At 54.4% G+C, this 14,338-nt stretch overlaps 1 protein-coding gene across 4 annotated transcripts in view; it reads left to right on the top strand.

Annotated features, from left to right (window-relative positions):
- ITGA11 (integrin subunit alpha 11) overlaps positions 1 to 14,338 on the top strand; it is a 133,248-nt gene that overhangs the window by 107,742 nt on the left and 11,168 nt on the right. For all 4 annotated transcript variants that reach the window (XM_031002245.3, XM_063698652.1, XM_063698650.1 and 1 more), the window contains exons 17-24: positions 18 to 160; positions 1,578 to 1,688; positions 5,308 to 5,393; positions 6,413 to 6,620; positions 9,437 to 9,535; positions 11,077 to 11,153; positions 12,947 to 13,036; positions 13,958 to 14,048. In XM_031002245.3, the coding sequence (XP_030858105.1) occupies positions 18 to 160; positions 1,578 to 1,688; positions 5,308 to 5,393; positions 6,413 to 6,620; positions 9,437 to 9,535; positions 11,077 to 11,153; positions 12,947 to 13,036; positions 13,958 to 14,048 (905 nt within the window). The remainder of the gene's footprint in view (positions 1 to 17; positions 161 to 1,577; positions 1,689 to 5,307; positions 5,394 to 6,412; positions 6,621 to 9,436; positions 9,536 to 11,076; positions 11,154 to 12,946; positions 13,037 to 13,957; positions 14,049 to 14,338) is intronic.

Below are 14,338 nucleotides of genomic sequence, written 5' to 3'. Positions count from 1 at the left end.
CCTCTCCCCTCCTGCAGGCATCAGATACAACGCCACCATGGATGAGAGGCGGTATACACCAAGGGCCCACCTGGATGAGGGCGGGGACCGATTCACCAACAGAGCCGTCCTGCTCTCCTCCGGCCAGGAGCTCTGTGAGAGGATCAACTTCCATGTCCTGGTAAGCTGGCAGCCCCACCAGCAGAGCCCAAGCTCCTATAGGAAGGAGCATCTGCCGTGGGAGAGGCAGAGAGTCCGCCTGGCTGGTTCTGAGCCCCCAGCAGACCTCAGGAAGCCAGCCAGGGACAGTGTCCCCTGACCTTGGCCACTCCACATTCCCACCTCATGCCCCAGAGACACGCTACATGCCACCTCACTAGACATCCTTCCAAAACCTCTTCTCCTGCCACTCTCAGATGCCGAAGGGAGGAAGGTGGGCTCAGTAGGTCCAGCAGAGAGAACTAGGAGCAGCTGGTGGGGGGCACAGCCCCAAAGGGAGGGATAAGCAGGCAGCAGCTAACAATTGAAGGCCAGGTCCAGGAGACAGTGGCATGTACAAAACAGGAGGTGAGACAGAGAGGGGCGCCAGTGATGTCACAAGTAGGGTAGTGGCCTGGTGCCCCATTTTATAGCTAAGGAAGAGAATGAGAGGTTTACTTCCATCCAGAGATACCAAATACCCAGCTCACAGCTCCAGCCTCAGAGATGCAAGCAGGCTCACTCAGAGCCCTCCTGGTCCCAGTAGTTCAATGGCCAGAGTTCAGAGATGTGAGCAGGTGTGAGAAGGTGCATCCCTGTTAAGGGGCCCCCTGAGACGCATCCACACCAGCAGCATCTTCATCCTCCCCACAGACTTGGAAATTCACTTGTTCTGACTCAGAAACTCTGGGGCTGGGGCTGGGGCCAGCACCCTGTGTTTTAACAAGCTCCCAGGGGACTCTGGTGCCAGTTCAGGTTTGAGAGCCACTGCCTTTATATAATCAGGGATTGCAGGTTCCAAGGGGAAATTTTTAGGCTGCTCTAAGCAACCCCTTTACTTACCATCTATGCTCAGAACCAACCTGAGCGCCCCTGTCTTGCTCACGAGTTTGTTCATTCACCAATTCCACATGCTGAAGCCCTTATCACAGTGCTAGGGCCATGCTGGGAGGCTCCAGGCCTATTCCTCGCTTGGGAAGGAAGAGTGACACACAGTCATATGGTTCAAACGCTACATGAGCAGCAGGCGTAACTGGTCTGAAGAGAGTGGTGGGTGGGGTGGGATGCAGGCGGGCACTGCCAGGCTTCCCAGAGGCCGAGGTGCCCGGGCAATGGGAGTCTGGCCCTGAAGGATGCGCAGGAGCTTGGCGAAACAGCCAGGCAGCTAGGTTGGCATGAGCTGAGCTTGGAGGTTGGCATGAGTGTGCTTCACAGAGGCACACTCTTCCCACCAACAGACCCGCTAGAAACCTCCATCCACCTGCAGACTCATCCTGAGGGCACAGGGCAGCTGCCCTGCCATCTAAGGAAGGTGGAAGTTCTATCTCAGCATCCATGGTCCTGGCTCATAAAATGACGTTCTCTCCTCCCTCACCCCTGCCCTCATCTCCACCCCCCAGGACACTGCTGACTACGTGAAGCCAGTGACCTTCTCAGTCGAGTATTCCCTGGAGGACCCTGACCATGGCCCCATGCTGGACGACGGCTGGCCCACCACTCTCAGAGTCTCGGTACATCTCGGTACAGGGCACGCACCTCGGGCATGAACCCCACCCCCACCTCCACCTCAACCCCAAAGCCCAGAGCCTGAGTGTGCCGGGTACAGAGGACACCATCCCTTACCTCACCTTCCCACCTCCTGTCCTGGCAAACCCACAGTGTGGCTCCTTCCTGCCTCCCTCGGGGCCTGTGCTGAGTGTTAGCAGATCAATTCCTTAAGGGCAAGGCCCAGGCCTTCTCCTGTTCAAGGTTCCCCATATCCCCAGCACAGGGGAGCACGGGGTGAGCACTGGAGAAATACAAAGAACCACTGGATGAGAAGGGATCGGAGATCTTAATCACCCACCTCCCTCCTTTACAGATGAGGACAATGGAGACCAGAGAGTGACTCTTAGAGCCTGGGGTTCTGCTTGTTAGGTGACTAACTGATTCACAGAGCTCCTAAGTATTGCAAAAAGAAGTGTTTTAACTGATTGACAAGGTCCTAAGCATTCCAAAAAGAAGCGGCCCCATCCCTCAGCCACATTTTCTAATCCCTAGCTCTGGGGCATCCAAAATGTTTGACATCTAACATTCAAATGCTCCCTGCAGCTGCAACTCCATGTAAATCCCACTCAAGGAAAATGTCAGGCAGTGATCAATTCTGCTGCTGTGCTGCAAGAGCAGGCAAAAGTTATAAAATGGAATAGCTAATGCCTGAACCTTGAGGATTTGGGAAACAACTTTTAAGCACACCATGGTGCTCTTAAGCCATTCTGTGAGGTCCAGTCTCTGAGCAACATCTGTGTGAGTGACAGAGTCCGGCCAGGAAGCAGTTTCAGAATTATTCGAGTTCTTACCTGCATTTCTTCAACACCAGGAAAGGACCGTACAGTCCACAGCAATGCCCCTGAACACCTCCCCTTCTCTCATTCACACCCATCATCCCCCACAGCCCCTCCACACCCCTCTCCCCAGGCCTCCCACAGTCCCCTGCCAAACCCCCGTCCTCACACCTCCCCTCTTTCTCCTAAGTCTGAGCTCCTGGGCTGGCAAAGCTGGATTCATCGTTAGTGAGCCGGGAGAAGGGGAAAGCTGGGCGCACTAAGTCATTTTTGTCCTCTCGCAGTAATTACAAAGTCACTATGGCAAATGAATGAGTACGTGGCACTCACCCCACAAGCATGCTGAAGCCCACAGTGCAGATTAACACACAGGGTAATCCCTGCTCTGACACCGACAATCTCCGTGCAAGGTGGTAATGAGCAGCACAGGTCAGGTGGGAGGCAGTATGCACTTGGAGGATGTACAATCAAGCAATCAGATGATAGGTCAGAGGGCCTTCCTGGAGGAGGAAGCCTTTGGCCAGACTTTAAAGGCTAGGCAGGATTCAGACATGCAGAGAGAGGGAGGATGGGCTTTTATTCCGGGAGAGCTGACAGCATCACCAAGGCAGGGAAATAGGAAAGGCAGGATGCAGCTTCAGGTAAACCCCTTTCTCACCTTATAAAGAAAAGGTGAGAAACAGAGCTGAAAACTTTGTAGAGCAGCTAAGTTTCTAAAACTCTGGTTTATCTGGATTTCTAGCCCCCAGCGAGACACATTCTTCCCATCATTCTACAAAGTCTTACTTTGCCTCTACTAAATGCCCAGCACTGTTCTAATACCATAATATCTGGCCTCTTGGGGAAGTGAGCCATCCCATATTATTGAGTGTAACAGTTGCTTATTACATTAAATTATTTATTTTAATCAGCCAGATAGAAATTCTTCTGAAGGTCATTATATAGTTCTCAAACTTCTTAAACAGTATGCTGAGTGGGAGCCGGCTGTTTTTTCTTCGAGACTTGAACTCACCAGGATGAACTTTGGTGCTAGAATGCCGTAAAGCCCCTATCCTGAACCAAGTTCCTTTCCCAAACGGCTCCATGGTGACCCCTGGATATGGCTTCGCTGGCTACCATTGTAGTCGGCAGATCCACCTTGCGGTGGGGAGCTGAGGGGCGAGATGGGTAGATCCATGCCTAAAGCAAGAGCGTGTGGATCTGACTGAGGGCCAGAGAGCTCTCCTTCGAGAAAAGTTAATGAATTTAAGATACACATGACTTTGTGACACCTGTTTCCCCACCCCTGGTTTGGGCTGTGTTGTCGGTAGTGACAGTTACTGCCCCTCAGCTCCAGGCTTGAATATCCACCTGCCTGCTGAGGTCCTTGCCCTGGGTGGGCCACAGGCACTTTAAACTCAACATGCCCCACACTGAACTTCTCACTTAACCCCTACTTTTTTTTTTTTTTTGAAATGGTATCTCCCTCTGTCGCCCAGGTTGGAGTGTAGTGACACGATCTTGGCCCACTGCAGCCTCTGCCCAAGTTCAAGCAATTCTCCTGCCTCAGCCTCCCAAGTAGCTGGGACTGCAGCCACTGCGCCCAGCTAATTTTTGTATTTTTTAGCAGAGACAAAGTTTCACCATGTTGGCCAGGTTGTTCTCGAACTCCTGACCTCAGGTGATCCACCTGTCTCAGCCTCCCAGAGTGCTAGGATTACAGGTGTGAGCCACCATGCCCAGCCAACCCCTGCTTTTATTACCAAATGCCATGATCATCCTTCCAGACGCCTAAAAAAAGAAACTCAGCTGACACCCTGGACCCCTTTCTCCCTCAGCCCCGACAACCTCTAGTTTCCTATTGATCCCGCCTCTGGGGTCACTAACCTATTTCCTCCTCTCATGCCCACTACCACACCGACACCAGCGTCATCTCTTGCCCGAATGTTGAGGCAGCCTCCTCAACGGTCTCCCTGCCTCAAGCCTCCATCTTCTCACTCCATTCTCCCACAGCAGCCAGGGCAGCCTTCAGCATGCAGGTCTGTCAGGACACTCCCTGCCTGAGGCATTCGGCGACTCCTACCAGTTGCAAGGAATGACCCCAAGGCCCTGTAAACACAGGCCCCTGACCATCTCTTCCTCTCTCCCACCCCTGTGTCTCTTACCACAGCAACACTGACCCACCCATCATTTCCCAGACTCACCGTCCCGCTCCTGCCCCAGGGCCTCTGCATCAGGCCGTCCTTCCTCCTGGACTTCACCACCTCCACCCCGGTCCACCCAGCTACCTTGACCGTCCTTCAGAACTCTGATCCCCTGTTACTTCCTCGAAGGCTTCTCTGACTTCCTACAGGCCAAAACAGCTGTTTCTCCTCTCTGCCTCTTCTATTCCTCATGCACACTTCTTTTTGGGTTTTTTGCACATTTTACACTAGTGATTTGTTCATACACCAATCCTCCCCTTGAGCTGAGGGCAGAAGCTGCATCTTTCTTGTTTTGTATCCCCAGTACCAGAGCCCTTGCCCACACACAGTAGATGATCAATAAATGTTGACCAGAACTGCTCTGCTGGGTGAGTGGGAGTGGGGGTTCTGTGCCATCAGCTCAGTTATGAACTGGAGGGGAACAAGGAGGAGCTGAGTTTTGAGCCTCGTTTTAAAGAGGGAAGCATCTATGGAAAAGCACAAGACAGAGCAGTGTGGTGTCTGGGGACAGTGCAGGAAAGCCAGCCCATGTCTAGTGTGGTGGAGACAGAGCTGGTGTACATTGAGGGCGAGGGGCTGCGGGTCCCTACCCAGCTGCCCACACCTGGCTCTCCCTGGCCCAGGTGCCCTTCTGGAACGGCTGCAATGAGGATGAGCACTGTGTCCCTGACCTTGTGCTGGATGCCCGGAGTGACCTGCCCACGGCCATGTGAGTTGGCTCCTTCCACCCCCACCCTCGCCCCTTCCCCTTCACTGCCAGAGGCTCTGGGGCTCCTGAGGCCCTGGATTATTTCCTGGACATCCTCCTCACAGGCAGCGTGGATCAAACATTGCACTTGGAGCCTGCGTTCTAGCCCAGGCTCTGCCACCAACTCCTGCATAACCTCAGGAAAGTCTCCTCTGTAATATGAAACTACTAGTCTAATCTAATTTCAAATTTTGTTAAAAAAAAAAACAAAAAAAACCCTTTCTTCAGAGCCCACATTACAAAATAGATGAAAGGTAGAGACAGGGGACTTGGAGTTCTGGGTGCTTGTCCTTCAGCCCCCAGATGAGTTGACCTCTAGGCCCGCTGGCTGAACACCTTGGGCTTTCCAATCCTTCTGATGGAAAGATGCCAGGGACACCAGCCGAGGGTGAGCAGGGGACCTACAATCCCCTGGAAGAGAAAAACATACAAGGGAAAATAATGAACAATATCATATTCTTAATTTATGTAACATATTTTCCAATAATTTACGCTCAACTTTGATCCAACTATGAGATGATTTAGATAGAAAACATATATACCATGACATAGATAATAAAGAGAAATAGCACATTCAAAACTTGTAGAAGGATAATGGAGCACATATTCTAACCAGCTAGGCTAAAATAAGGATTATCTCTACATTAGTGCTGAGCTTCCTGGTGGCCAAGGCCAAAAGGGAAACATGATGCGTGGAGTGGTGATGCGTGAGTGGTGAGGTCAAATAAGAGCTCTGGGTTCAGCGGAGGGTATGATCTCTATGGTGGGGACACCAAGGGCCTTTGAAATAGGAAGTGGTCTTGAAGGGTGAGCTCTTTCCAGCCCTGCCATCCATTTCCACTCTCCTCCCAGTGGCTATTCCCATGAGCAGAGGCCAGTCAAGTGCCCAGGCCCACCTTTTTGCCCCAACCCTGGGGCTCCTCTCTACCCCGGCTTTCCTCATTCCATCTGCCCAGTCTCTGGTGGTCTCTTGTTCTCAGGGAGTACTGCCAGAGGGTGCTGAGGAAGCCTGCGCAGGACTGCTCCGCATACACGCTGTCCTTCGACACCACAGTCTTCATCATAGAGAGCACACGCCGGCGAGTGGCGGTGGAGGCCACACTGGAGAACAGGGGCGAGAACGCCTACAGCACGGTCCTAAATATCTCGCAGTCAGCAAACCTGCAGTTTGCCAGCTTGATCCAGAAGGTAAGACCTCAGCGACCTGCCCAGACTGCCTCTGCCTGGCACAGAGGGAAAGGAAGGCCAGGTGGGGTCCTGGCTACATGTTAGAATCACAAGAAAGCTGGGTGCAGTGGCTCATGCCTGTAATCCTAGCACTTTGGGAGGCTGAGGTGGGAGGATCACTTGAGCCCAGGAGTTTGAGGCCAGCCTGGGCAACATAGTGAGACCCCATCTCTACAAAAATATATAAAGTAATTAAATAAAAAAGAATCACAGGAGAGCTTTAAAAAGCCTGCCCCCAGACTCCTCCTCTGGAGATCCTAACTGATTTGCTCTGGGGTTGGGCCTGGCATCGGGAGGCTTTTAAAGCTCTCTCGGTGACTTCAGTGTGCAGCCAGGGCTGAGAACCACCAGCACTAGGGGAGTCTGAGCCCTTTGGGAACACAGGGAGGAATACCCTTCAGCCCGACTCCTGGGCCCTGGTTAGGGGCACACACACCACGCATGTGCCACCAGCCATCCACACGTTCTACCAACAGTGCACCCTGCGGGCTTTCTTGGAAGGTCCTTCTGACAAGAATCAGAACCGGTTCCTCCCCAGGTTAAAACTTCTGATCACTCCCAGCTGCTGTCAGAACAAACTCCAGGCTCCTCATTGTGGCATTCAAGGCCCATCCCACCCACCTCCTGCCACTTCTCCTCTAACCGTGCCACGGGCCACCTTGTTCCCAGCACGCCCTGCTGGTTCCCACCATGGCCCCCACCTGGGACTCCTCTCTCCTCTGCCCAACAGCCTCCTGCTCCCATTTGGTGACCATCCACATATTGCCTACTCACGGCGTCCAGCGCTGTACTAGCACTTGGCATGCATTTAACCCTTGCAGCAACCTCAGGCATAGCAGTAGTGGTGGTAGTGGTGGTAGTGGTGGTGGTGGTGTCCCCATTTTACAGAGGAGGAAACTGAGGCATAGGGAGGGGTTAAGGCCTGCCCAGGACCACACAGCTGGTGAGCAGCAGAGCGGAATTCCCGCCCCACAGCTGGCGCCTGAGCCTGCACTATTTGACAAAGCATAGTCCTCAGCCCTGCTCTCTGGGGTATCTTTCCCGAAGCTCTCCAAGGCCACAGGCGGCCCTCCAGCCCGCACAACATCTGGCACAGCCCTTCATGTGCTCTGACGAAACATCAGTCTCCAAGTGCTGGCCTCTTGAAACCCTCGACTCCCAGGTGGCAAGAGCCCTGTCTTAGCCATGTCTGTGTCCAGAGCTGGGCACATAGAAGGCCCTCAAGACAAGTTTGTTGAGTAAACTCAGACATCGATGTCATGTGTGGGTGTTGGGGTGTCCTAGGGCCCTCAGACACAGCCTCTGTCCTCGAGGATCTCAGTGTCAATGTGGAACCCAGTGTGCCGGGCAAGACAGGTGCCAGGCCAGTCTGTCCTCTCCACCCCAGAACCACTGCCCAGCACCCCTCCCCGAGTGCCCCCCTTGCTTGCCACACACACAGGAGTAGTTCCTGTAGCCAGGAGGGGAAGCTGAGTGGAGGGAGGCCACCCCAGGAAAGCGAGGAGCTGCCTGCTCGGGTACCCCCTTCCTCCTCAGTGGGCTCCCCCATCCTCAAACAGACCTCAAGGCCTATCTGCAGCCACAGTTCCTTCTGTCAGGCCCAGGCCTGGGCCCCAATCCCACTCCCTCTCCACTGCCCAGAGTGACAGCCCAGGCTGATGATGAAGAGCCCACCTGATGGTCTCTCGAAGTCCCCTCCTGTCCAGGGACTTGTGTCTGTCTGGATTTCAGGTATACGGAGGGAATCAAGCCCCACACCAGCATCTGCCTTCCCCTGCTTCCCTGGCCCAGGCTTCACAAGGCCAGTCTCATGCTTGCTCCTAATCCTGGGGAGGGAGTCATGGAGATAGTTTCTGTGGCTCAGAAGAGCTTTTGGAAATGAGTGGAGGTAAAGAGAAGTGGGAGACATGTTCTGTGAAGTGCTGTGTCCCCACACATAGCAGGTGGGGTGCAGAGCTAGCCTGGAGCCTACCTCCTTCACAGGTGCTGCCACCCATCCCCAACCCAGGAAACGCTCATGGCTGCGAGGTCAGCATTCCTCTCCTCTCTCTCCGCAACATCCAGCCAAGGGGAACTCTAGTAGAGAAAGCACCCCTCTCAGCCAAATGCAGATGTGTTTGTCTGATCACACACTTTTTGCACACACATGCAAAAACACAGCAGCCTGCATATTTGTTCTGGGAAATGCACATGCTCTGTGTACACGCAGCAGGTACATGCACACACATGCACTGACACGCAGACACACACAGAGTCTCCACAGACACGTGCTCACATCCACGCGGGTGAATGCATGCCCAGAGACATGCACAGCCATGTGCCCAGGTAATTCCCAACAGTGCAGAGAACACAGCAGGAACAAATAATCATCATAACAGTAGCTGCCACATACGAGTGATGACAATAGGCAGGGCATGGGATAGGCGCTGCATTTATGTGCATCACGTCATGTAATCCTCATAACAACTAGATGAGGTAGTTACTGTCATCCCCATTTAACAGGTGAGCAAAATGAGACGCATACATGAGCCCCCGCCATTCTCCCCACCGCCTCTGAGTGTGTCCCCCCCCGTGTCATGCCAAGTACCAGGAACCAAGACACACCCTGGCCTCTGGGGTCTCAGACATCAGAAGGGCTGTGGTCCAGGCTTCCATATGGGTATCAGGGGCTGAGGCGGCCCCTGCAGAGTGGGCTGCAGGCTGGGGGTGAGGGAGCCTCGAGACCTGGTCCCAGGCCCCACTTAACTGCTGCCATGATGTCTGCCACCCACCTCCAGGAGGACTCAGATGGTAGCATCGAGTGTGTGAACGAGGAGAGGAGGCTCCAGAAGAAAGTCTGCAATGTCAGCTATCCCTTCTTCCGGGCCAAGGCCAAGGTTGAGACTGGGGACAATGTGGGGGAGGGTCAGGGTGGGCACTGGGAGGCACAGGGAGTTTGGGGAGGGCGGCAAGAGCGACAAGAGTGAACACAGAAGACCAGGGAGGGATGGGAGGCCTGAGGTGGCTTTTATTTGTCTTTTCTTCCACAAAATGACATTCAAGTGACCAAATTAGCCAGCCATCCCCATGCTAGCAGCCCATCCTTTAACTCAGAGAGAATTCCTACCACTCCCAGCCACTAGTCTGCCACCTGCCCTTAGCCAATCCCACTGTTCTGCAGCCTCACAAGTTTTTCAAATTTCTGGCCTCTGCCACTGTGCTGTGTATGAGGAGGGATGGGGAGAGAAACTACCATTTCGTGAGCACCTACCACCCAACTGTGCTTAAAAGCTCATGTGAATAGAGGGTAGGTATGTGAAGGGAGAAGCAAAGTAGCTGGGAAAGGGAGGGAGACGCCAGATTGCAGGGAGTATTTGGACATCAGCCCTGGGCAGCGGGCAGCCATAGAAGGTTCTGGAGTAGGAGAAGATCTAATTGAGGCCAAGCTGCATGGACTTGGGAATCAGAGAGGAGCTGTGGCAGGAGCCAGCTAGGCAGCAGCAGTGCTCCCAGGAGCAGGGTCTGCAGAGCTGGGGAAAGAGAAAGAAATGGAAATGGGGATGAGGGCTCCTTAGCAAAGCACCTCCCTGGTGAGCTATAAGTCGAAGGTGTAGTTTCTGGGTTGAGGCACCGACAAACCCAGGAGCTCTGGAGTGGGGATGGAGCAGGACACAGCCCAGGCTTCCCCACCCACGCCCAGCCACTCCTGCCGAGAAGGGGCCGCTGAGGTCTCCTGGGAAACCTCGTGAGGGTGAGACCAGGGAGAGCATCAGGGGTCTGTGCAAAGCCTCAGTAATGCCCCCAGATGGGGCGGGGAGGAGGCGAGGAGAGTCGCATGTTTCCCCACCGCGGGGCGAAGGGCAAGGGGAGCATCAGGGCCCAGGTCAGCAGTGTGGCAGGAGCGCTGCCAGACAAGGGGCAGATGCCTTGTTGGCCTGCTGGGTGGCCACTGGCCCTCATCCCTCTCCGGGCCATCTCTTCCCTGCCACACACAAAGAAGAGGTGGACAAGGCGGTCCTACCAAATGTTTCTGGCCCCCACATCCTGTGGTGCATGGCGATGGCCATCAGCCCTTCCTGCCATCAAGGGCCCCTACCCCAAAAATCCTGCAGACAGAGTCTGGAGCTGGACTTGCTGCTTTCTGGTTGCCTTTTGCTAAAAACAAAAGAAGAGGAAGAGGGAGGGGGGCTGGCTCAGCCCCGAGAAACCCTATTGTGGGAGCTGTTGTCTTTGGCTGTGTCTCCACAGCAGCCCTGAAGCTCAGCTCATGTTCTGTAGCACCTGGTCCTCCCTTTCCCAGCCTGTTCCCAGCCAGCAGCTCCCCAACCCCCAGCAAGCTCCCCCTCCCCAAGCCAGCAGGGGGCTGTGGGGAGTGGGCTGTGGGGAGTGGGCGGGGCTGGTCCCAGCAATGCCCACACATGCGACTGCTTCCTTGCAGGTGGCTTTCCGTCTTGATTTTGAGTTCAGCAAATCCATCTTCCTACACCACCTGGAGATCGAGCTCTCTGCAGGCAGGTCAGGGCCGTGCCTGCTCCTTCTCCCCCAAGCTTGCTATTCCGGGGCCCAGCTCTCTGGCTGCTAGCAACTGCTCCTCCCAACACTGAGTCCGCTGCCCCACGCCCTGTCCCTCACTGCCCCAACCTTGAGTGGAGGCAACGGGGTGGGGAGGTTGGCCGGCATCCATTGCAGGTGTGGGCCAACCTGCTGCCCCCTGTGTTGCCACCACTCTTCATTCTTTGGATGATAAATAATAATGTCAGCCCTTTACTTTTAGACAGCCCTGTATACAGCAGTAATTCACAAACCTTATGGTTATAAAGCACTGTACAGGCAAAAATCTCAGTCCTCACAGAGGCCCCTTAAGATCATCAAAGCAGGGGTTATTCCCCACACCATCTTCCAAGTTAAAAAAAGAGAGGCTCAGAGGGTGAGTGAATTTCCCAAGGACACACAGCAGTAAATTGTGCAGCTGGAAGCTGAACACTACTCGTCCTATTCCCCATCCAGGGCTCTTCCTGTCCTAGTCACCTCTCTCCCCTTTTTCTATTTTTAAGAGGCCTTTTCTTACTCTATGTGGGTCTTCCTGTCTGTCTGTCTGTCTGTCTGTCTCCCAGGCCTCTCAGAGGTAGCTTGCTATGTGTTGACCCCATGAATCACTTTGTGTCTGTAGTAAATACACTTCTCTTTTTTGCAGAATTACCTCTGTGTGGGGAAGGACAGAGGGATTGTGTCCACTCTGGAGCCTTATAAATGGCAAAAATCCTTAGCTAAGAAATAAATACCCCAGGCAAACCGAACACTAACATTCCAGCAGACAGACATGCAGGTCAGAGGTCACATAAGCGCTGGGGACTCATACCCGACACGTGCTCGCATCCCAGCTACAGTTAAATGAATTGTGCATCCTGGTAGAATTCTCACACACCACGTGGCAAACTTGGCGAGGCCTCCCTTGCTCTCTGCCCTGCTCTTAGAAAGCCCAGTCCCGTCTTCACAGGAGAAATGAGCGCGCTTGCAGAGCAGTGTCTCTGGCACAGCTGTGGGGGGTGTCTGAGAATTAGGTGTGTGTAGGAGGGGACTCTGGAGGCACATCTGTGTGTGTTGGGTCTCCCTTTTCTAACCAAGCCCCTATCCTGGGGTAAGGCTTCCAAAGGGAATCAAACTCAGTCTATGTAACAAGCAAGAACTGTACATTTTTATGTCTAAAATGATTTGCCGTGGTAGTGGTAGTTCATGGTGCTCAGATATAAAGGGAGGCACACTGGACAGAACCCCCCCCAGAAGATGTCTCTGAATTTCACTCCCAGCCTTCTTGTGGCAGCAGAGTGCCCCTGGCCGCCCTGTAGGAGCTGCCCCCGGTCAGTCCAGGGATAAATGAATGACTCTACTGTGAATTCCTCACTATTCCTCCTCCGTGGGCACAGCCTTTGCCACAGGTGTCATCTCCCACAGCCCCTGAGAGTCCAGCAGGCAGCAGGATTGGCCCGCCTGACAGACGGGGCGTCTGGGTGAGGGAGACAAACAGGCTGGGGTCCAGTCCGTGCCAGGCCAGGCACAGGCCTCCCAGCTCCAGCCCAGAGCCCTCCCCTGACTCCACCTAAAGGGGCAGCAGGTAGAGCTGGTGTCATCCATCCCCACTTCTGGCCCTTCCTCTCCTAGGAGATGCCTCAGGTTCCCTGTCTGGCCTGTCTGGTGCCCATCAGCCCCAGATAAGCCAGTGTGCTCCTTCCACAGTCTGCCTCAGACCCTTCCCGCTGCCTGTGCTGGCTGAGCCCCTTCCTGACCTTGCCGCCTGGCTCTCCTTGCAGTGACAGTAATGAGCGGGACAGCACCAAGGAAGACAACGTGGCCCCCTTACGCTTCCACCTCAAATACGAGGCTGACATCCTCTTCGCCAGGTGGGCCAGGCTCCGAGGGCCCCAGGAGAGGGAAGGCATGGGGAATGGGAGGAGGGAGGCCTAAGTGGGGGGGCACCCTCTGATGGGCCCTAATAGGGCCAGACCCCAGCACTAAGGGACTATGGATGGAGCCAAGAGTGTCCCTGGTGGGTCAGAGAGTGCAGCACCCCCATCCAATGTGGGGAGGGGATATCAAATTAGAGGAAGGAGGAGACACAGGCCCGGCCCTGGGGAGCTCCCAGCAGGGGCAAGAAGGGAGGGTGGGGGCAGTGGGAGACGTCCACCCCTGGCATAGGCAACAAGTGGATGCATGGTCTGTAGAGAATTTAAAAACAGAAACAATATCTATCATAAGTCAATCTGCTTTTTGTTATCATATTATGCCAGCACATCTAAACAATGTCAGTGGGAAAAGACTCTTCCCCAAAGGACAGACTGCTCCCACCCCCACCCCCTTGGCATGCTACTGGCCCCCAATCTGATGGAGGAAACAGCCCCTGTCCTCTGAGAGCTCATGGGCAGATGGAGAAGTCAGGGCAGAACAGCAGATACCGAGAGGAAGCTCAGGCCCTCCCACGCCAGCCATCCCTAGAGAGTGGAAGGGAGCGCAGTGGCATGGTCACTCCGAAAAGCAGCTACACTCCTAGGCAGAGAAGCTGGGGCAGGGATGAGATAACTGGCTCTTCTGACTCACGTCCACCCACTCAGGAGGCAGACATTGCTCACCCATGGCAGCGCTGATTCCTGCAAAGGCTCAGAATCCTTCCAACATGACACTCACTCCCAGCCGACACAAGCGGGAACGAACCTGTTTTTCGTGGCCCGGGGGAGGCCGGCACATGCCCTCTCCCTCTTTCATTCATCTGTCCATCCAGCCAGCCCTGACTGAGCTCACGACAGCCCTGTCCTCTGTCTCTGCAGGAGCAGCAGCCTGAGCCACTACGAGGTCAAGCCCAACAGCTCGCTGGAGAGATACGATGGTATCGGGCCTCCCTTCAGCTGCATCTTCAGGGTGAGGCTGGAGGGGAGCCGGGTAGAGGGGGAAGGACGGGATCTGAGCACCCCCATCCTGGAGGGGAGGAATGTGGAATCATCACTAGTGCCCGGAGTCCAGCCTCAACCCTGCCACCCACCCACTGTGCGACTTTAGGCAAGTCACTTCTCCTCTCTGGGCCTCTCAGTCTTCTTTTGAAAAACAACTGGACTGCAGTGGGGGATGTATGGGTGAAGATAGGGTGTGGTTGCCTAAAATTCTTAAATTTTTTTTAAACAGTGGTTTAAACACACTAGGGTTTACTCTCT

The sequence above is a fragment of the Gorilla gorilla genome, chromosome 16 (genome assembly GCF_029281585.2).
Source record: "Gorilla gorilla gorilla isolate KB3781 chromosome 16, NHGRI_mGorGor1-v2.1_pri, whole genome shotgun sequence".
NCBI lineage: Eukaryota > Metazoa > Chordata > Mammalia > Primates > Hominidae > Gorilla > Gorilla gorilla.
Note: the sequence above shows the minus strand (reverse complement) of the source record. Positions and strands in the feature narration are given on the sequence as shown.